The sequence below is a fragment of the Eleginops maclovinus genome, chromosome 20 (assembly GCF_036324505.1).
Source record: "Eleginops maclovinus isolate JMC-PN-2008 ecotype Puerto Natales chromosome 20, JC_Emac_rtc_rv5, whole genome shotgun sequence".
NCBI classification, from domain to species: domain Eukaryota; kingdom Metazoa; phylum Chordata; class Actinopteri; order Perciformes; family Eleginopidae; genus Eleginops; species Eleginops maclovinus.
This window is the reverse complement of record NC_086368.1, coordinates 11,263,042-11,287,362: the sequence shown is the minus strand read 5'-3', so window position 1 is coordinate 11,287,362 and position 24,321 is coordinate 11,263,042. Positions and strand designations below refer to the sequence as shown.

The 24,321-nt window shown below is 37.8% G+C and overlaps 2 protein-coding genes across 2 annotated transcripts; one reads left to right on the top strand and one right to left on the bottom strand.

The window, feature by feature from the left end:
- Positions 1 to 3,407: 3,407 nt before the first annotated feature.
- On the bottom strand, positions 3,408 to 20,508 carry rtf2 (replication termination factor 2). Its single transcript, XM_063910229.1, has 9 exons — positions 20,369 to 20,508; positions 19,856 to 19,950; positions 19,594 to 19,687; positions 19,344 to 19,483; positions 18,892 to 18,970; positions 7,818 to 7,928; positions 7,065 to 7,119; positions 6,249 to 6,320; positions 3,408 to 5,724 (listed from the first exon to the last, which is right to left on the bottom strand). Exons 1-9 carry the CDS (start codon positions 20,435 to 20,437, stop codon positions 5,537 to 5,539), a joined length of 903 nt encoding a protein of 300 aa, XP_063766299.1. The 5' UTR covers positions 20,438 to 20,508; the 3' UTR covers positions 3,408 to 5,536.
- gcnt7 (glucosaminyl (N-acetyl) transferase family member 7) lies at positions 10,157 to 15,545 on the top strand. Its single transcript, XM_063910228.1, has 5 exons — positions 10,157 to 10,969; positions 12,080 to 12,332; positions 12,432 to 13,173; positions 14,420 to 14,515; positions 15,008 to 15,545. The coding sequence occupies exons 2-5, from the start codon at positions 12,126 to 12,128 to the stop codon at positions 15,247 to 15,249; spliced, it is 1,287 nt and encodes a 428-aa protein (XP_063766298.1). The 5' UTR covers positions 10,157 to 10,969; positions 12,080 to 12,125; the 3' UTR covers positions 15,250 to 15,545.
- Positions 20,509 to 24,321: the final 3,813 nt, after the last annotated feature.

Here is a 24,321-nt window from a genome sequence, read left to right as displayed (position 1 = left end):
CAAAATGTTAATCGGTAACTTCTGCTGAGTAAATATTAAAAATACAAGATAATATCCGTTTCACAACCAGGATAACTCAGGTAGGTAATGTTGCAGTGACAGGTTGCTAGGGTACTGACTCATGGTGGTAATTGGAATGCCTCTCGGCCAATCACAGTGCTCGGTTCAAGACTTTTGATGGCGTTCTCAACAATTATTTAAAATTATGATGCATTTAGCCTACTGTCTGGGCCTTCTTTAAATAGTGCATGTGTGTTTGAGGTGTATATAGGCCTATCACTGATTTAAAATCAGGCTGTAGCAATATGAATTACTGTGCATGTTGACATTGTGTGTGTTTGTTTGTAATTAATCACGCCAACAATTTGCAATTTTAACCCTAAAGTATGTATATTAAAATATTAATAGTTAATATATTATATTATTATTCTATTAGTTTTGTTATAATTAATAATGGTAAATAATGCTGCTATGGTGTTCGCATTTACTTTTATCAATGGCTATTTTAAATAGATCACTGTGTTAACTTACTCAAAATAACTTATAGATATTAAGAAAACACCTCTCTATGATTGTATTCATAAATAATATCAAAGTCCTTTAAACAAACCTCATGACATTGTGATGTTGGTGTTTCACAGTGGTGGTTAAGTGCTTGTTTTAAACCGCAATAAGCCCAAGGGTTTAGCAGCATCATTCTCTTAAAAAAAACTCCAAAGCTCAAAGGATCTCAACAAACAACTCTTTCTTAACTTCATTTGCATTTTTGGTGGAGCTTTGCAATGCCACAAACACGGCTGCTTTGAAGCTTTGATATGCATCGAAACCCAAACTGAGGACAAAGGATGTTTTTGTTCTTAATTTTGAATTGAAACAACATATGAGTCAATTATTCAGTTTTTCAGTTAGCACATTTTGTTTGCCGTTTTAAATGTAACATTTTAATATATCTCCTTCAACACAAAATAAGAAATGACGTCCATTGTTGTGAGCAATTTTATCAAATTTGTTTTGTATTATTTGATGAGTAAATGTCAGATTATAATTTGTGAGATTAATGGTCAAACCTTTGTATTTTACGATAAGTGAGTCCCGCACACCCAAACGGTGTTACTCCGCTGTGGGATCAACGACGAAGGATTTTTTTTTTTTTGCGTGTTGGTACTTGGTTTGTTGTGATGCGAAGCTGAAGTGAAATGCTCACTGATTAAATGTTATTTTACGTTGGAAGACACATAGAGCAGACCTAAAGGGAGTTACTCACGCTTGGCCTGACGGTGATGTTTTGAACAAATCTGATGCTCATCTTGGCATTTTAATGACAGTCGACTGCAGTGACAACCGGTTTATCTGACGTCAGGTGTAAAGATTAAATGGATCCATGCCAGGGCAAATGAGGAAAAAGTCACAAAGATCAATGAGTGAGTTCTGCTTTGAGATTAGTTTCCTATACATTTTGCCTATATTTACTGTAAAAACTTTAAAGCATATTTTAAGGCTGACCATGATGAGGAATGAAACGCATTGTAATTTATACGGCGTATCAACAATACCGCATAGCTAATAAAGGTCACCACACTATTCAAATAATGTACATTTTCTATCATTTTACATGTTTTTCCCCCTCAGATTGCGATGAATTAAGTATATCTAATCTAATTTGATGTAGATCATTAATGTATGTTAAGTCAATGGGACTTTCACTGCATTTCAATCCCTTAAGAGTTCTCGTTTCTGCAGGACCCCTTACTCGTAGATGTTGTATAATTCAAATAAAACAGACACAATATTCAGCTGTAAAAAAAAATCATGATGTCTAACTAATGTTTTATAAACGTCTATTTAAGTTATGAAAAAGCATCATTAATTTGTAATCCAGTAGCCTCAAACCAAATGTATCGACATTTTTTGAGAGTAGCTAGGTCTTGGCCTTATTGCCATAAATCACGGACGCCGTTGCAAACAGGTAATTTGAGTGTAAAGTCATAAAAACAAATAAAGTCTCAGCAGATAAACGTGGTGCTGGTTGGGTTAAACTAAGTCAGCTGTAGGAGTTCAATACACAGTGAACTCACCCTCCAGTCTATCCTCTCCAGTAAAGACATCTGCAAGGCTCCAGTAACAGCAACCCCACAGAGAAGCAGCGAATGAGTGAAACCATGAGAGGTTTACGTTGCTGACTTCACCTGATGGCCGTGCAGTACGCATGCGCCAAACAGTGTAATACACCTGAGTAGTCTAAATCAAAACAATTCATCCGTAGTTAAACGACGAAAGCTCTCATTTATGATGATTTATATGAGGCAACATACATATTAAAGAGATTAAGGTGATAAAGGGGGCACAAATATGTATTAAAAAATGTGTTTTTAATTAAAGTAAACTCAATATAGCATACGACTCACAAGATTAGACATTAAACAAAATGTAATTATTGTTTACCCCATAATTATCTGCTATTGTTGAGTCAAAAAAGAAACAATGTTATGGAGGCTAAAGTGTGAGGAAAGGTGAAATAAGAGGTGGGGAAATTTCAAGATGAGGTAATTCCACCCCCAAAGCCACATCGCCCCAGGCTGACCAAAAGAATATGCTTTCAAAAGACACTGAAGCTTTTTAAGGCCTAAAATGGCTCTTGTTATCTGATCTCCCAAATACTCCGGCTTAAACTAATGAACAGATCAAAGTGTCTTCACTATGCGTTTAAGAATGTAGTTTACATATCTTCCTCGGAGAAAATAATCTCACCTTTCTGATCGGGAGTCCGGACACCTGCCATAAAACAAAGCCTTAACAAACAATACAGTTTCTGATCATTAGGAAATATAAGAGGAAAAATGGTGCGTGCAGGCTATACTCAAGATGTAATGTTTCAGAAAAACGAATTAATTCATACTTTAATGCATAGAACTCTGTTAGGTCTGTTTGGCTAACTTTGTGTGTTTCATGAAAAAAAAAAAAAAAAAAAGACGGACAATTGAACAACATGGGCCTAACTATAGAGGCCTGTTTACAACTATTTATTTTATTTTAAATAGGTATAGGACAAATGTGGTATTAATAAGCTACATTTTAAATTAAAGACTGTGTCAATGTTATTGCAATTTTAACACATTTGAATGTGTTATACATATTGCACAGAAGAATCTATTTAAAGATGCTTGATGCAACTAAAGCCTTTAAAAGGCCATAACATCCCTCCTGCATGTGATTGGTAGATCTATCTTTAAAATCATCTAGTCGGATCAGAAACGTATCTGCATGCACCCAAAATTAAGGAGTCACATATATAAAATATACAACACAAACGAATGGGCTGTTAGTAACGAAGTACACCATTGTCTTTGGAGCAAAGGCATTTTCAACAAGAAGTCGGTTACAAAATAAATGTAAACAGAAAATGAACATGAGCTAATGGGTTTTTATTTAGAGCATCTTTGAATTCCAGATATTCAATGACATAACGTGAGCAAATATACATCAGCACACAGAAAAAAAACATGTCACAGACTGCTGTTGGATGACGACAAGAGGACTCAGTGTTTACTTAAATGTTTAAAAACAAAGATTGGATTATTTATGGTGTAATTTACATTTAATGAGAAGCAGGCGGACTCCTCTGTATGTTCTCTTTACCCAGCGACCACAATCTGTACATTCAGAGGGTGGGATGAAGAGGACTCTGCTGTCACCTTGTGGCCAAACCCTAATATTACCAAATATGTTTTTGTTCAGTTTTACTTGAAATCGATTTAATCTTAACCCTTTAAAACACTCATATATTGTAATATCAGATTTAGGTATACAATCAAAGTACTACATCTTCTCCCGTGTCCTTGCAAAATCAGGAATACACAATTTGATCATTATTATCATATTAAGTGTTTTACTACTGGATGCAAGGCCTTCGCAGTGTTATGTTGGAGATTTAAAGTTTTCATTACACTAAGTGGCATATTAGGCCAGGGTTGGATTCTTAACTTGTTTATGTCAACATGTCCTGCTCATGTACATGGTTTATTTTTGATGCATTTAAATAGGTAGGTTTGGATATTCTGTTTCCAGCACCACTGGGCTATTTAATGAAAAGCTGCTGATTTGATCTCCTGTCACCTCAGATGACACGAGTGGACATCAGTGCAAGACCATATGTCTGGCAACCACCAAGCAACCGGCGTGTTCTGTTTTAGAAATATTTATGGTGTGAGGTGCTGTCAGATGGGTGTCTTGATTAACAGCCTGAACATTGAACCTCATAGCAGGTGGGGTTTTCACACCTCCCCCTCCTACATGTAAACACATGTTAGCTGCTGTACATATGAAGAGCTTTTTATAGTTTGATGAAGGCCACTGCAGGGAGTTGTTGCTAGTAACATCATCACAGGTAATGGTTGCTCTTACTTCCACATAGAGCATTGTGTAACCAATCCCTATATTAAAGGCAAAACACACAATAAAGTGAGGTTGACTAATAATACACAAGTAATACAGGCTGCAAAAATACGCAGTGAGAGAAAAAAAAATTACTGGATTGAATACAAATTTATTTTGCTTGTTAGATGCAGGAAAAAAATACTGTTGTCTAAAAGCCAACAGGAAGAACATTTTTAATCTCTTAAAAAAAACAAAATGTCTGAAAAAGGGTGGAGAAAATATGGAACTTTAATTTAGCTAGATTTTCTAATAAACTGGAGCATAAATTATTGAAACCTTGGTATGCTGAAGAATGAGGAATATTACAGAGCTAATATGTTTTTATTGTCTTGCTACACTAGTTACTTAAGTGGGGTTTTTATGTGTCAGTTGTGATGTAAAACTAACAGAAGTTTTAATAAAGACGCAAGATGCTTTTATCTAGCGCGTTAAACTGATTTTCAACCAACTAAAATCACACATAATGAATAAAATCACCTAAATGTCAACGGCTATGAATGTATTATAGAAGAAATAAAGGTAAGTTTAAATTGATAGAGCTTTTAAGAAAAAGGGGAAGCAATTTACCTAAAGATTTACATTTATAGAAACAAATTAAACCTAATAACACAGCAGGACCTGCTTTAAAGATGGCCTTTTGTAATGTTTTGCATTCATTTGAGTTAATTCAAGCCAATATACGACCTGCAAGGAGTTTTTTAATCCTATAGAGATCACTCTAGCTGCACTCTGTCCACTAGGAGACAGCAGAGCGACAGAGATTATAAAGTCAGCTAAGCATCAATCCTCAGTGCACCTGTAACGAAGGACACAGTGATCCTGGATAATACATGGGGGAGGAAAGTTACAAAACATGTGGCTTGAATAGCTTGGGGAGCCATTAACTAAATGTTCACAACATGTAAACACTGGGCTCCTGGGGACTGAAGGGACGAGAGGGGAATAAGTTTGACTTTTGGGCCGTGATTACAGGTCATGTGGGTAATGACTGTGCGTCTGTGTATTGCTGCTGGGCTTGTATAACTATCAGTAATGGGTCTTTAATGGGTCACATTATGTGGAGCAATCTAAAAATGGGGACCTTTGATAGGAGTGATGGCTTTTAGAAGTGGTACGGGGTGTGGGTGACCCAGTTGGATGTCTGATCTTTCGTTCGCTTGGCAGAGCTGTGGGAGGTGAACAAGGATTTGAAGACCTCTGATTTCTCTGTCATTTGCTGGACGGACCTCTTGCTGGCGGCGGATTTCGACAATTTGCTGCCTTCAGTGGAGCTGGAGGATCCGGCCACATCTGGTGGTAAAATGAAAAAAGGATGATAACTTATTAGAATAGTGGTAATATGATCTTTATCACCTAACTTAACCCAATCTTAAACCAGGATCTTTTGCATTGTTCTGATCCATTTTCCAATTCTTTCTTTGATAATCATCAATTTATCTAACTGGAGTGATGTTTTTTTACCGAAGATACAGCATAAAAGAAAAAAACTATTTGTTAGAAGAACAGGCTAGCTTCCGCACTTCAGCGATTCTGTATTCAAACTCAACTCACCTTAAAAGAAAAAAAATGAAGTTTGCCAATGTGTGTTTCATCTGACACCTAGCCCATGCTTTATTAAATGTTCTTCTGTGTTTAACATTCTAATTGAAGACATCAGCTAACTAATTATACAATTCACTATGTTGTCCTTTTATTGTATTAATCTGGCAACAATTCAAAGACACTCAACCTGTTTATTTAAAAAATCTCTCTTTCAGAATTACTGAACAACACAGTCATTGCAGTATTTATCAAGGAACCGTGTGGGTATCTACCTAACTGGCTCTTTTCACCATCATTTTGTAGAGACCCCTCCGTTCCATCGACTTGAGGAGCTTTGGTGTCGTCTGAGGTGAGAAACAATGGTCAGACAGAGTCATTAAGACACAGAAATGCATTCAATATTTTCTTCAAATAAGCTAAATATGAATATGGATAATGTACAAAGTTATATATAATAAATAACAAATTATAAACATTTGCATGAACATTTCATTGCTTTATTGCATGAGCCCATGTATCTACATTGAAAAATAATATCTTGTTAAATTGTGCGTTTTCCCTTTTTTGTACAATACAATGTAAAATAAGCAAGGGGGGAAAAACCTGTACTTTCCATTTCTTTCTTCCATGGAAACGTCTGATTTGCAAAGAAATATAAACATCAAAATGTTTGAGGTCACAGCCCTGCGCACCGGAATCCACACCTACGCGCTTTGAGGTTTAACAGAACTCTGACGTCCCTGGCGTCTCTGTCAAACCTCAACCGCTTAATGGAAAGTCTCAAAAAGGCTGCAGTATATGCAGACTTAAACATTAAGTAGGTGATAAAAAAGATGTGTGATGATTATGAATTATAATCATAGTTGTGTCACCATGTGCAGTCATTCTCAGTAACAGTATTTCAATGTTTAATCGACTGGTATGTACTGCAATGTCAGGTCATTTGTTTGAATAACCCAGCTAACTCCACCCATTCAAAACATTATCCCAATGCAGAAGTAAAGGTTTTGATGGCTGCTTGGCTTTGTTTATGTAAATGCTTAACAGATTTGCGTTAACATGATGGCTCCATCGGGCTTCACACAAACCTTTTGACTCTGCTGGTGTGGACACCGTTTCAGCTGCTTTGCTCTTCTTTGACTTCTAAAACAGGAGCGAAAATAATTGGATTAAAAAAGATTACATGTTGTTGTTTTTAATTGAATAATTATTTTTTAGAAAAGTACGGTATTTATGATCACATGATTCAGTTTTTTTAAAAACAATACAAGTGACAAATACTTTTCAAAAGCTTATCCAAAAGAAAAATCACTCAAAAATAAAAAGGAATATTTTTTCACTTATACACCAACAACCCACATGACCTCATCATCATAGATCACCTGTAACTCTGTTTAAAGGGGCTCTATAATGCTTAATTGGGTTTTCCTTTTCCTGTAGTGTGTTCTATAGGTTTTTGTGCATGTGTATCTCATACATGCCCCCCCCCACTGCAAGGAAAGCCTCAATTGGACTGATTGTTTACTTCTGTAATGTAGCAACATCACTACGTAACACTTGCGCTTCTATGGGCTAGTGCTCCAACACACTGAACGTGCCAGGCTAAGGTGCGGGACATTTCAAAGCGGTTGACTAATCACAACAGAGCCGGACTAACCAGTTAGAGCAGACTGGGCTCTGGTTTCAGACAGAGGGGGAACATAGGTGCTGCAGCACAGGCAGTATAAGAAAACTAAAATCCTTTATGAACATTAAAGCATGGAAACAGGTCACAGTAGAGGCACAAAGTACAAAAATGAACCTGAATGAGCAGAATATGTCTTTTCTAAATTAAAACCCACCTTAGTTTTGGCTTTGGCCCGCTTTTGTTCCATCTTCTCCCTCAGCTTCTCCACATCCTCCTTAGTGCCGTTGAGCACGATAACGTCCTCGTCTTTAAACAAGTCCCCGCACTAAAACACAAACATGGCAGACAAAGTTAGAGATACTGGCAGGAGAGAAAATACTTTATACCCAGCTTAGTGATCAAACCGTATATATTTCTTATTAAAAAAAGGTAAGAAGAATGAGACGCCTGTGTCAAGAAAGTTTAATTTGAGTATTTATTTGATGCTTTGAATTTTGTTCATGCATGTATTGTTATATTATTAAGATACACACTGAGGCTATTCGTTGTTTTTGTATTACTTATTGCATGTGTTTAATATATTGCTGTTTTGTGGAAAGTAATTCGACCAGTACATTGGTGAATGTTAGTAGTTGATGGTGTGTCTTGTAATTCACAAAGGGCAAAATCAAGCATTTGTGTCTTCCAATTTATCTTATGAAAACATCTAATCTGTAAAGTTACTGCCATCATTGTTTAATAACCATTAGTTTGCAAGCCAACTAAACTATGAGGGGTCTTCTCTTTTCTTCTGAAGGCAGTTTCAGACACCGGGTGAAGTTATTTATAACGGTACACAGGTGGAGGAGGGGTCAGCAAGGGCAAGTGAGGCAAGAAGGGCTGCAGAGACCATTGTTCTATGTTCAGTTTGTTCTGAAAATGTTGCAAGAAACCCCACAAACGTCATTCCTGCCTTCACAATGGACTCCTTCCCAGTCCCAGAAAGGCTCTCTTGTGCCTCAGAAGCCTTTTGAAGTGGAGTTTTGTTTAGGTTTTTTAGTTGTGTTAACAGTATTTCCCTGCACTGCATGGAGAAGTACTAAATTAGTCCCTTTTGTTTTTACCAAATCACATATCGAAACCGATAACACTGTTATTATATTTTGTATAAATGTTATTATTATCATTAACATAAAAACTTACAATGACCTTCAAAGAAATGAGAACAGAGTTATAATAATAAACAAAATGATCTAAAGCATGGAATGATAACATGTTGTATAGGTACGATATAAATACTAAGTATGTTTGTTGAATAAACTATTAAATGACAGCATCTTTTTAAAACAATTACCTTTGATTATTAACAATTACCATTAAGTGCAGGTTCCCTTGTCTGTACCTTTAACTCACACACAAACACTCAACTTAAATGTCCATTTTATTCAATGCTGTCTAAGCAAATATAAATGAAATGATGTGTTTAGAAATAGACAGTGTATTTGGGTGTTAGGAAAAAGAAGGGTTTCTATAAAGAGGTTACCCAATTCCTAAAAGGCATTATCCGAATACATCTACTCAACATGTAAATGTTAGGGTTCTTTAAAAAAAACAAGCTCATAACATGAATGATAAAGTGTGCAGAGACCAAACTTCAGGTACCACACAGATAAGTAGATGTTGTCCAACTTTGACTAGCAAAGCCGTGCTTTGTTTACCCAGCTTGATGTGGTAAGAATCCATACACTTGAATGGATTAGTAAAATGACTCAGGCTTTTTCCAAACTAAATATAATGCTGAGAACATTAATGATAACAATTATGAGCAATCAACATTCAGTTCTTCCAACCACATCCATTCGATTCTGATTTTATTTGCATGCAGGCTGCCTTTAAATCGGGAAAAAAAACAACCTCAGAAGAACACAGCAAAGCAGATGGAAACATGCACATTCAAATTCAGAAGGCATCAGACGGACATAAACAAATCGATTAATGGAAAATAAGGGTTGCAGTAATTATTTATTAACGAATGTAACCAGCCAAATGTTTTCTAATGAACTGACTTAAAATGAATGGTTCTAATGGACCAGTACATTATAGGGCATCTCACTAGAAACAAACCCTGCCATAGAGCACTTTGTGTTGCTGAATTATAAACATGTTTTTTGTTCTGGATTACGGTGGTTAATTTATCACTTTTCACACAAGCTTCTCCTTTGCATGTTAATTCAACACTTAAAATGGTAAATATGTTACTGTTTTTCATTCTGTTTGTGAATTTCTAACAGGATTGAGAAAGAGACTTGAGGGTCAGGTCACTTCTGAATGATCTCACTCTCAAAAACAATCCTTAAAACACTTTTCCATTTCTCCTGGATTGGCTATACTACAAGGTTTGACTTTTAAAAAATCCATATTTGTTTGTGTCATTTAAAAACTCAAACATTAAAAGCATGACGGGAAAACAAACCATTACTCTAACAAAAATATTAAACCCCTGAGTAACCAGCAGGGGATCTATTGTGCTGCTATAATGCAGGCTCAGTGGGTGTGAACTCCAGCCATGCGCTCTGTTCAACACAAGAGGGATAATCTCAGAAGCTGACCAAGCAGCAAACCAACTGTGGGTGCTGCTCTGAAGTCAGTCACTCTGCTGTTACCACAGAGGACACAGGCTACTACTGAGCTGAGATCCAGGTCGATGGACAAATCAACACGAATGCTGCAGAGCTAAATCAGCTACTGGACAGAAAAGCTTCTATCAAATCTAAAATCCAGGGAGGAACTGGATTTAATTCCCATTTGAGAGGAGAAACGAAGAAACTAACCCAGGCTGTGAAAAAGAATAAAGGAAAACAAAAAGGACTAAATAGGAAGACGCAAGACATCAATGAGCATGCAGCAGTATGGGGGAAGAGGGTGGAAAAACCTAGATGAAGAGAATCTATTGCGTGTGTTCCAGTGCATCAGGTGTGTGTATGGGTGTTACTGCGGGTAACCAGGCAGGGAAAAAGCTTGTCGTCTCATGGGAATGTGGGGGAGCGACCTAATCAGCAATGAATACAACAACAGAAAAGGAATATGCATATGCAAAGCCCTCTGTCGCACCGTGCCACCATGTCAACAGAGTGCACATCTTCCTACTCGCTGTACAAAACAATTGTGTCAGTCAAGTTCAGCTCAGACAAATAGACGGAAACTGCGGCTACTGATACAACTACTACTACTACGGCTGATAATGAAGACTCGTGTTCGCCACAACACTCTTGGATGGATTGTAGTAACAAGCTCGGAGTGACCTTTTTTCAAACAATGATCAGAGGAGGCACTGATGACTAATGTTTTACTTCTTCACCTTAAGGACTACAATCAACTTCCTCAAAGGTAAATCACTCACCTTATCATATCTTTGGCCTTCCATCTTTACAACTGTAATCTGCCCCGTCTTTGTGTGTGTTGTTTTGATAAGCTTTAGACTTTTGATCTGGACATCAAACCTTATATAACACTTAGATCCCACAACGATTGTTAGAAGTATGATTATTTTCTAACAGACTGAACAGATCAAGAAGCAAGCTAATTACTATTTACATGCAGGGTTCACACTGTCAGTGAAGAAAGGTGTGTGTGGGCTTGACATGTCGGGTGAGAATATCAGAAACATACATATTTCCATTGCAACCCCCTCCCCCCCTGTCTTTTGTGCTGTTATCAAGAACTGCAGGGCTTAAACAGCAAGGGGCCTCAAGTGACAAAGCCTCGCTGATAGAGAATAAGAATAGTCCTCCTCGGAGACATTGTCTCTCGGCTACTCAATTGGTATATTCTGCATTGGCAACAGCCCAAATTCACACTGATTTAACAGTTATTTTACCCTGTATCATATTTCAGTATTTTGCAATTTTGAGGAAAACTTAACAAAAAATGTATTTCAATTAAGAGACAGGAAAGAGCAAATTGTTGCTAACTTTCACAAACCAAACATAGGCAAAACATCGCCTAACACAAGCAAGCTTGATATAGAGTATCCTCATATCTCTTTTCTTTTCTTATATCTGTTGCACCGTGTATATGTTACTCACTAAAATAAAAGCTTTCAGTACTGCTAAAAAAAAAGCAATCATTTTATTACTGAATTAATATGAATCTTTCTTCATATAAAAACTACAACCAGAATTACATTGTTATTAAGACTTGATAATTGAGCAATTATTAAATGTATACTATCAAACACCTGACCATTTCCACACTGGTTTCAAAAAAAGGTTCCTAGCAGGATTAAAATATTCACATCAAACTACTTTTAAATGTTGTTTTTCAGAAAGAATTTCATCTCATATACTTGTTAATAATAGACTTAATTCAACAATACACTAAGCATAATTTCTTGATCTAAAACCTGGCTTCATCAATTAGTGCTAACCTACATATTTAACCCTATTTAACAACCCTCAGGGGTCCTCACTGCAAATAACCAATCTGTCTTTTTCGCAGGAGTTTTATCTGTGGTGGCGTTTGGATACGGTGAAGCAGGTTTATTATGCACAAGCTAGAAGGGACAAAATGCAGCTTCCTGTTGTGCCTGGGGATGAGTATTATCATCTGTTCAGTTATTTACATGAGGACCAGGATGCCAACAGAGCCTAAGGTGTTAAAGTCTCCAAGTTGCAGGTCCTTCTCCACTGAATGCAAGGCTTCGCTGCCCGGCATGGAGGAAGGAGTGGAGTCGTACCGGCGTGACTGCCAGGTATGTTTTTATACATTAAGTATAACGAGAAATGTTACTAAAGAGTCTTTTTAAAGTATTTTTGATGTTAATATACCTATTTTGTTTTTCTGTTTACAGCTGGAAAGCTACATTATGAATAGTCGCATGCAATGTTCCAATTTGACCAGAGACCTACACTTCATCACAAGACCTCTAAGTCGCGAGGAGGAGGACTACCCTTTAGCTTTCATTATGACCGTTCACAAGGAGCTAGAGCTATTTGTGCGCTTATTACGCGCCATTTACATGCCACAAAATGTGTACTGCATTCATGTTGATAATAAGGCTTCAGTGGAGTACCAGGCGGCTGTACTGAAGCTTGTCAGCTGCTTCAAAAATACCTTCCTCTCCAGCCAAAGAGAGACAGTGACATACGCTGGCTTTTCCCGCCTGCAAGCAGATATAAACTGCATGAAGGATTTATCAAAGTCCAATATAGGCTGGAGGAAGGTGGTGAATCTGTGTGGACAGGATTTCCCTGTCAAAAGCAACCTGGAACTGGTGCGGTACATGCAGAGCAAAGAGTGGAGGGACAGGAACATGACGCCTGGGGTCAAGCAGCCCCAGTCTATGAAGCACAGGACACAGCTCCAGCACAGGGAGATAGTAGGCTCACATGTAACTATGACAAGATTGAGACTGAAGAAAGGTGCTCCTCCACACAATCTGCAAGTGTATTTTGGAACCGCCTATTATGCTCTCACACGGGCTTTTGTAGACTTTGTTCTGAAAAGCCCAATAGCCCAGGACCTTTTGGAGTGGTCCAAAGACACGTTCAGTCCAGACGAGCACTACTGGGTGACACTCAACCACATCAAAGGTAAACTGCTTTCTTCTAATGGGTATACGTGCGGGAAAATGATGCAGCACAAATCCATGTTTTATCTATTAATAATTAACTAGTGTGATTATGATGTTTAAGCAAATAATGGCATGAGCTACAAAAACAGAATCAATTCAACAAGGTCAAACTGCATATTTTATCCTTAATGGTTTCACAAAGGCTCAGTGACTGTGCTTTTATGGCAGGACCTTTTGTAGGAAGTTTGCATTAGCTGGAAAAATGATCAGTTCAAATCGAAAATCGCTATCAAAGATTTTAAAATGCTCGGCAAAGCATTAACAAGCTTTTTTTTTGCCACCAATGTGAAATGAAAATGTTCTCAAAACATTACCAACTTCAAAAGAAGGCAATAATGCTTTTTGGAATCATCTTTTCTGAATCATGCATGTCATCCATCCTCAAAGGACAACCACAGCATTTAAACGTATTATAAATCACCATCGGTTAGGAAAAAAGAATGAAACCAATAACAAAAAATGTCATGATTAATATTTATATTATGCATCACTGACGTTGTATCAATGGGTCCCATCTCATTCAACACCCTTCATCCTGTCATTACTCATTTTTGAGTCAAAGTAACATTTACGGTAAACTGAAATGACAGTTTCCAGTTTATGCAACAACATGAGTTATGAGGAATGCCGCATAAAGTCTTGAACAGGACCTGAAACCAGTCCCCGGTTGATCCTAAAAAGGCTGGTTAAAATACAATGGGCTTATTTCCTCTTTTGTCAATTGTCTTGAGGTTGCAATAAAGAGGGTTTTATCTTCAGAAAGAGATAAAGAGAGAGAAAAAAAGCCATCTCTTAACCTCTAACCTTTTTAACTGAACCCTCAACTGTAGCAATATTGATCTTGATTATTGTGTTTATATGTTAGCAATTTCTGATAAAACGTTCATTGACTTTTCACATTATTTAGCATTGCTAGTTTAAAAATAAGAACGTCTTTGTATTGTCTTGTTTTATGATCTTTATAGGGATGTATTTATGTCAAAATAAAGACTAGATCTATATGAATGATTTCCATAGAAGAACTAAGCAAAGTGGCAAGGGAAGTATAACTACAAACTTAAAAAATGTTTGGGAAGCTACATAAAAAATGCAAATTCTTTTTTGAAAAGCACCCAGGACCATCTCCCACACAGTGCAGGGTAAACCTTTGTGATTTAATTTGGTCATGTAATTATAATTCACTTTGTCTGGTTATGTGTTTGAAGACGTTCCAGGCAACCACATAGACGGAGGTTGGGAGGGAGACATCCGGGCAATCAAGTGGAGAGATCAAGAGGGAAGAGTACACAATGGCTGCAAAGGTAGAGTACAGACGGTCATTTATAATAATGAAAAAATATGTGATTGAGTCATATCTGTAACAACACGTCCATCTTTAATCTGGATTCAATTCCACTAGTCTTGTTAAACGGTGTTCGGTGAATGTTTGACAATTTTTAAATATTCATGTGATTTACAAACAAGTTATCATGTCAGTGGATTGCTGTAGCAAATCTTACTAAAACACATGACACTTTTTATTTCAACATTGGCCTACCTCATACTTTATCCTCTATCTTTATTTTGACATAAACATTGTGTGCTCCGTGCGTTCGTTTGGCTCTTTGGCTCCAGACAGGATTACAGGACTGTGTTCTGGATAAGGCAACACAGATTTAACTAAGGAAAGATGATAAGAAGACAGATAGGATGATTTATTTAATATGGCTGAGTCTGTGTTTCATATGACCTTTATAAAGGTTAAAAATAAAAGCATTATGTTTGTAATTATTAGGTTTGATGTGTTTTTCCAGGGCATTATGTACGAGACATCTGCATCTATGGAGTGGAAGACCTGCCGTGGATCGTCAAAAGGAACAGCATGTTTGCCAATAAGTTTGAGAGTAACACGTTTCCTGAGGCCCTGGACTGCCTGGAGCAGTGGCACAGGAACAAGGTGTTGAACCAGACTATTGTTCCCAATGAGGCATCCTGGCTGCTGGCCACACAGAGCAACTCAAGCAGCAGCTACTTCAACAGCATTGCTGGAGCATGAAACCACTCTTGGTGTTCTCACCTGACAAAAGTGTATCTACATTAAGTTCAAATGAATTGCACTTCCTTAGTGGCTGTGAATGTGGGCAGTAAAAACGGAACTGACAAACTTCCACTGCAGTGCGGCTACTGTTCACAAGCAGATGGGTTATTATACACAGGGGAAGCAATGTAGTTCAAACAAAAATCAAATGTATTTATTATTATTTAACTATTAAACTATTTAACAGATTCTATCCGAGACAACTGTACTATGATTGAATAACCTGAATGTGAATTACATATTGTTTAACGTCATTTATAGTTAATTGTGTTCCCATGAAGAACCACTGTTTTTTTGTTTTGTTTACTAACTACTAAAGAGTAGCAGGTGTAAACGATTATAAAGAACATATCGGAAAAGAACGTCCTTCCTTTCTTAAAATAAAAACCAAGCACTCGGATAGTGGCTCTTTGAGGCTGTGATCTAAAGCAGTGGTTCTTAACTGGTGGGTCGCGGCCCAAAAGTGGGTGCAGTAGCCGTTTCACTGGAAATGTCGGAGACCAGAAACGGTTAAAATAAAGGTCACCACCTGGATTTAACTAAGCAAATAGGTAAGCCTCCCATTGGATAATTACTGCATGGGTGATTATGTTTCAGCTGGCAACAAGTTATTGAACCCTAACTGATGCAGTGAGTAGCTGTCGAAAGACATATTCTGTGGTCATGGAAACAACGTTAATCTGTTTCAGAAGGGTCAAATTACTGGCATGCATCAAGCAGAGAAAACATCTAAGGAGATTGCTGAAACTACTAAAATCGGGTCAAGAACTGTCCAACGCATTATTAAAAACTGGAAGGACAGTGTGGAAACATCATCTTCGAGGAAGGACAGTGGTCGGAAAAAAATCTTGAATGATCGTGATCAGTGATCACTTAAGCGTTTGGTGAAAGCAAATCGTAGAAAAACAACAGTATAACTCACGGCTATGTTTAATAGTGAAAGTAAGAGCATTTCCACACACACAATGCAGAGGAAACTCAGGGATTGGGACTACACAGCTGTGTAGCCATAAGAAAACCACTTGTCAGTGAGGCAAAAACAGCTCCAATTTGCTAGGGAGCATACAGATTTGACTCTGGAGCAATGGAAGAAGGTCATGTGGTCTGATGAGTCCAGATTTACCCTGTTCCAGAGTGATGGGCGCATCAGGGTAAGAAGAGAGGCAGCTGAAGTGATGCATCCATAATGCTTAGTGCCTACTGTACAAGTCTGTGGGGCTACCACAGAGTCCAGACCTGAACCCGATTGAGAATCTTTGGGATGTGCTGGAGAAGACTTTGCGCAGTGGTCCGAATCTCCCGTCATCAATACAAGATCTTGGCGAAAAATTAATGCAACTCTGGACAGAAATAAATGTTGTGACATTGCAGAAGCTTGTGGAAACGATGCCACAGCGAATGCGTGCCGTAATCAAAGCTAAAGGCGGTCCAACAAATGTTGTTATTTTTTTAAATGTATACAGTATATATATTACTGCAGTGGTTCAAAACTTTGGGTTGTGATTTATTGACGATGGAAAAGGTGGTCCTGAGGCTTGACCAGTTGAGAACCACTGGTCTAAACAATATGTTATGGATGGTATGCTAACATGCACACAATGACAATACTAAAATGCCAATGTTGACACGGTACGAGAGGCACTTTGAGATGGCTCAGTTAAGCGTCCTAGCACACTAACAGCTGCTAAAACAAAATAAACAAGATTCAGGGAACAGGTGGAAGATGAAATGCGAGCCGGGAAATCTACTGTGCAGAGTAATCAAATGTATTGAAATAAAGCATATTTTCATCTGCGAAAAGAAGAGGATCATGAATAAAGAGAGACAAGGCCTGTTCTCAATGTTGAACATATGACCTGGGCTCTGAAATTTTACTGGAAATTAAAACATCAAAAGGATATCTCTTTGAAAAGCAGTGCTCCACATATTGTTCACAGTGAGATTTCCATCAGTAGTTTTTTTTTGGCAAGTGCACTTTGAAGACAAAACTGTCCTCACTAGTTATACCATGGTTAAAAAGTGACTGTTATCGCACTGTTTACATTAGCTTATCAGTGTGAGCGAAACTGACATACGCGAGTTAAAAGGATACAGATAAGAGCAGTCTTGCTGCTCGCACACAGTATGTGACTTTGTTAAGATCATGATTTGAAAATCTCCTTAACTTAAATGCTATAATGCTGCTAATTTATAAACCAACATGCTTAGGTTTTATAACATTACATATAGTTGCATGCCGTTTGTTATCGGTTGTAATCTCATTTCTTTAAGGATCACTGTATCACTCTTATTCTTCAAACCCTACTCTACACTATGTTGGACAAATTTGAGATTAAATAAGAAGCAGTCAATGTCAGCCTAAATCTCAGAGGCTATAAATACAACCGATTGTGTACTTCCTTATAAGTCTATCGGAGCCGAAATCTGTGCACACAGATTCCGTTTCCCACAAGAGCACTGTAAATTGTCTTATGGTTCTATTTCTGGAAAAGTCAAACAAGTGATCTGTGCCAAGTTGTTTTCAGTTCCACAGAAACCACAACAGTCACTAAACTTAATCTGCTCTCTGCTAACTTGTAATAGCCGTAGCATGAGAAACTCTGACCATAAGTTTAAAAATGTCAGGCCCTCAAATACTCCATAGGCCTGCTTCTGATTTCCACATTGCTCCACGAAGTATATTTGCAGGAAATGGCTAGCAAACAGTAAACCTATCTCTATAGACACAGTTTCTGATGACTAAAATAATGCCAAAAGAAAATATCAAAACTTTATACAGAAAATGAAAGGACCAATATAGTGCATATAAAAGTGAACTTCTGCCATATAAGTAAAACAATCCATAGATAGAATAGTGCCAAATCAGAGTAGGCTCCCTGCTTTCCTTTGTACTACAAAGGGATTTGTAGCAGGTACAGTCTTTGCAAATAATAGTGTTCTATTGGCTAAGCTAACTTCAGCTATGCTGTCATTTAGCATAACTGCCCTTCTGAAACCAAAACACAAAAACGTTACAGTAATAAATACAAGCAATTGTTTGCTGACATTTACCTATGACAAACATGCACACAAAACTGATAAGATATATTAATCTATTTGTATCATAACCCTGTAAGATTGCAAAATTATAAAAATTGCAGACATTAAAAAATGAAGTCTCCCAATGTGTATGTTTACTGATTTGCACTATCCCTCATTCTAAATCCCTGTAAATGAAAGTAGTTTTATTTTAGGCTACTACAACTTCCTTTATAGTTGACACATTATACAACCAGTGTACAATGTTTCACCTTACTTCATAATTTTCACACACATTCTTATCCATCTGAGCAACATACTCTGCATCTGGAACCATTCCAATGTGAGAAAGCTGTTGCGTTATCTTCATTGATAAAAATGCTGCTTATTTACCAAGCATTAGTAGTAAGAGAACACTTTGTATGAATCAAAGAAGCAAAAATACTGCCAAACAGTGAGGGATCAGTGATGTTTTGGTGAAATAATAAACTGCATTAGGAAAATAAAAGTAATGAATGACATAGTGTGATGGTCAGAAACTTGGAACAAAGTGACTGGGGGAAAAATATGAACATTTCTCACCTTGTGGCAGATTTCTGTCTTGATCTCTTTAAGGGCTCTGTCAGAAAAGACACAGCCACAAGTCTGCAGGTAACAGAACCTATGAATGGAAACATTAATGTATGTGATATTAAAAAAAGAATCTTGTGAATGAGAGCAATCCTCAACATTGTTTGAACAAAACATTTGGATTTAATGTTATACTGGTCAGGAGAGGAGCAGCATCAGAAAAGTGTTTCAGGCCACATATAAACTTTAAAAACAAGGAGATCAAAACGGAATTGGCCAAAAATATCTTATCTTATCTTATCATCTGAAGTAAATGTAACCCTTGACTGGTGATAGATCTTTGATCTTAAAATCAAATGGACATATTAGACGGAATAAAACACCAGTCTTTGATTATTCTTATTCTAGATGTGGAACCTTTTGTGCAACGTCATGTTTATGCTTCCATGATTACTGTTTGTTACCTGTGCTTGCCATTCATCTCCAACCCAACAACAGGGCAAATGAACATGCCGCAGTGCATGTCTTCATATCTGTCTCCCTTAGTATTTCTTCTCTCCCCACCCCACTCGGGGTTATCAGTCAAATTCAGCTCCTTAATATCCTGCAGAGGAGATGGATAAACATGACAAATTTGAATACGAAATTAATGAAAATCTACGTATCAACATAGCATAGCTCTGAATTTGGGAGTTTGAAACGGTGTCAACATACCTTAATCCCACGGATGTGAGTAACAGCCTCAGCATTGGGTCTCTCAGCAGTCTTATCCAGAAGATATTCAATGATAGCATCTTTGTTGTAGAGTCTGAAACATAAGGACATAGTGTGCTGCAATAAGTGAATATTCCACAATAAACTCATTAGCATGTGACACGATGCCTCACTGTCGCATAATTTAAAACACCTGTCTCCGAAGTTGTACCAGGGCAAATATTTGTGCATGATTGACGACAGACAGAAAGCCAACTCTTACCTTCCGACCTCGCAGGAAACAATGGGCCGTCTGAGTTTCTCCTGGCTCAAGGCACAGTATTTCCATTTGGCAGCCAACTCTGCATTTCTATCAACCTGAGCACACCATGCAAAACATACACAAATAGCAGTTAACTTTACAATTTTACAATATCAAGATTAAACACTATATCATATCTAAATGTCAGATAGACAACATAATGTAATCTACTATTACAAATAGCGTAACTGTTCTGTTTAAAAGCTAACGTTACCTAGCTAGCTAGCTGTCGAGTAGTTAGCCAACCTTTGTGTCACGCAATACAACGCCCCACAACACACATTTATTTATTTTCTAAAACATTTTTATAGGTGGATTACTAAGGTAAGATAACTAAACATGTCGCTCCCAATCGTTAAAATTACTATCTAGGCAAATAGCCACATGCTAGCCAGCTAACAGTTAAGCAACCTTAAAACATCAACATCGCCAACAGTTATGAACTTAAAATGGAATAAAATAAGCATTACACACCTTCTCCACTTTTTTGGGGCCTTTCACCAGCTCGTGTCTTTTAGGAATCGTGCCACCATCACATCCCATCTTGAAAGCTTAAGTTTAATCAACCGGTTAGCTTACTTTGGACAAAGCTACTAAGGCAGGAAGTTCACAGCTTGTAAATAAACAACGAGAGCTCTCCAAAGCTTGCGGGATGTTTGATTGATATAATGTCGCCCTCTAGTGTCTGAATGAACAAAACGTCACAATCTTTAGGTGTATTTTATGTCTTCACCCACAGTGTGGAAGCATCACCCCAAATATTAGTATACTTGTTTGGGTTCAACAAGCAGCAGCCCATGAGAGCTGCCATAGCAATTGGAAGCAAGTGAGGTATGTACCATAAAATAAAAACAAACAAATACAAATAATAACAGAGCAACTAACTATCCATAAAAACATATGATAAAGCTTTACCAGTACTTTTATTTGTTTTGTATGCACAATACACTTCTGTAGCCATGCATGTTAACAGGAAAAACAACTTCACACAGATGACTTCACTCGTTTACTGCCCATCCATCTATTAGACGTTTTTCAGTCAGCCATTAAACCCAGAACTAGTAAGTGACATTAGTCTGGCTTTCAGGCCTGTTGTCAGAGTGGTCTAAAGATGAAAGTTTCCTTGGAAGATGGTTCAATGAGTGCTAATTAGATCTGTTTCCTGTGCCTTGCAGGCTGCAGATTAGTTTACTATCGATGGCACTGTCCATGAGCGACCATTAGTTTGGGGAATACCTCAGTGGAGACATCTCTGGCGGCATGGCTGATAATCTGTGTGGAAAAGAAACACAGAATAAAAACACAGCTTTTGACTTCATTTTGGTGAGGAAAATTGATTTTAACCTCTTTAAACTCACCACACGCAGACAGCTGCTAATGTGGTTCCTAAAATGTAGTAAAACTAACAAATATAAACATAAAAACGTTTCTCCATTTTGCCTGTTGGTTCGATTGGTTCTTCCTGTAATTTATAAATTGTGTTATGTGTCTTATTGAATTTCCCCCCTTTCTCACACAGAGCTAAATGTTTAGTATGGATTTTCATTAGGGGCAATGGAGTAAAAGCACTGTTAGCAAACTATCTTTGAGAGAGTGGAGCGCCCCAGGCTGTGCAAACCAACACCTCAGGACCACACAATGCACAATGGCAACAGGACAAAAGGAGACGGGAACAATGGTCTTCTGTGATTGTCTTGCATGTTCTGCTGTTTCCAAAACTTTTGAGCCAATACAGCGTTTTTTCTGTGATTTATTACAGTTTTGTGTTTTGATGCTCGCTTGTTCCTCATTATGGATAATAAAACAAACCACAAAGATCTCTATAGACTAAAGTAAGTTTGGTAAAAAAGTGACACGTTGTTGTATTTTGCACACCAATTTAAGTGTCAAGTCAGTACATCAGGTAAAAATGCAAATATCTACAAGTACATAACTTAATTACGTATTCAAAATCCAAAATTCCTCTGTTGAAGAGTCCTGTTAGCTCGATAGATAAAAGTTGAGAAGTTAATTGTTTGTCATTTAATTAGTCAAAAAGTTAAGATATCACAGCTTCCATGTAACAGAGAGATATGTATTGTGTATTGATATCACATTGCAGACTGAAAGTTTATTTAAAATTAATATGATCCTTCAAATACTTCAGCTCTTAGAAAAGGTCGGTTGAAATTGTATTAGTATGTAAGTAACCTGTGTCATTTCACATCTAAAGAAACTCCAATCCAAATCCAGAATGTGTCACAACACCTATACTGTAGATCCCCACTGTTTTGATCTCCATACTCTCCAGTTTTACATTAAATCTGAACAGTTTACACAGCTGAAATGCAGCTTCCTCTTCCTCTAATCTCCCCCTCTGAATGACCTCCCCGCCACACATCTCTTCCTGGCCGGCTGTGGTGCTACCCAGCACGGCTGACCCAAAGAAAACCCCAACCACTAAGCGCCCATCCACCCTCATGTTTATACTTCCATGATGAGTCCAACCTGCCCAATCAGACTTCCACTGACTGGCCTTGAACTGAAACTGTATACATCTTAACCATCCCAGCCATCCGAAGCAGCCAGTGGAGACCAAGGCTGCATTAATTGCACGCACCAGCCCTGGTAGTGCACCGAGTCCAATGCATTTAGCGTTTCTAATTGGGAAGGAATTGCTGTGTTTACATTGGCGCTAGTTGATAGAGCTGGACCCTTAGCCCTCCAGCCAACTGAGCTAAAGCCCTCTGAAGGAGAAATACCATACTGCGTACTCCCTGAAATCTCCCTGGACAGAGCTGGAAAGAAATTATTTGGAACAGAGTAGGGGAATATTTACTCATTTATGAGGTGGGAGTGGAGGAGGTGATCCTTTTTCTTTTGTACGATTTTTTTACTTTGGCTTTCAAAGTCATCAATCAATTAGTCAGTACACATCAATAATAATAGTCTAAAATGTCTATCAATATTTCCCAGAGCCCCCTGTGACATCTCTAAAATGTTTTTTTATTCAACTACAAAACCCATAGTCAGGGTACTTTTAGTTATACGAAACAGGAAACACAGCAAATACACATATCTGAGAAGCAAGTGTTTTTGGATTGATTTGCCAAAGTTGATGTACATTTCTGTCGTTTCTGCTGGACCTCCAATATTAGACCAGTAAAACTGCTGCCGGCCCTGGGGCCAAAGAACTATGTAAAAAGTGGGACTTTAATGTAAAGGCTATGGTCAGAACCTTTTGTTGTTTCTTATTTCATAACTAATACAATGGATAAACTGGCAACATACCAAGTATTAGAATTTAGCTACACATTCTACTGTCACCACAACATTTTCCCTCCATAAAACTACATGAAAGAATCCATTATTTGTGATCTTAATTAGAATAGGGATCAACAATGTACTCAGTCAGCTCTAACACAGTGTGTCAAGCCATATGCAAGTTTATGTACATACTGTATAATGAAAAATCCAAGACCCTGGAAAAAGCACACCACATCCAACATGAAGACTGCAAAGGGTTACCACACACACCAGTCGACCACAATTATTTTCTCATTCCTTTTTCTGTTTATGTTGAATCTCACATAGCTAAAGTTATGTTAGTTGGAAACATTGTCTATAACACATTCTTCTTTCCTTTTGGTCTGAGCTGAGAGTGACTAACCCAGTAGAGCAACCGTAACTTGGTTATATTTTTGGTGTCTTTTATGTAATATACTCTGTGTGGTCTGGCATTAAGTGGTAAACATGGAATAATGCCTGGAGTTTTACTCTTCGTGTCACTTTTTAAAAAATGATCAAGATAACATTTCTGACCTAAAAAATGAGGATTTATTATTGTATGCTATTTCAATTAGGTTTGGAAACACTTCAGATGACTCAGCAGTAAAGAAATCAGGTTATGTCTGTATCTCTCAGCTTCCAGTGTATGACTGTTGAAGAAAAACAGGCCCCATGATGGCAGGATTTCTCCAACAGATGATTGCGGGCCATTTTTCCCTGTTGCACCAGCCTGCTGTGTGACAGTTTTAATCCATTGGCTTTGCTGAAGTGTACAGCTCAACATTATATTCACCACAAACTGTGTGAAGCACTGGGACCTTTTATGATCCCATCCAAGCCGAGAAACAGACCAACGCACCAGCACACACACACACACACACACACACACACACACACACACACACACACACACACACACACACACACACACACACACACACACACACACACACACACACACACACACACATACAAATACACACACACACACACACACACACACACACACACACACACACACACACACACACACAGTCCACCTGGACGCATTTTTATCATCAGCCAGATTATGATTATCTTTTCCACTGTGGCATACCAGTTCTGAACACCCACAGACAGAAAACCCACTAACAGATAAATGGATACATACACGCACACAG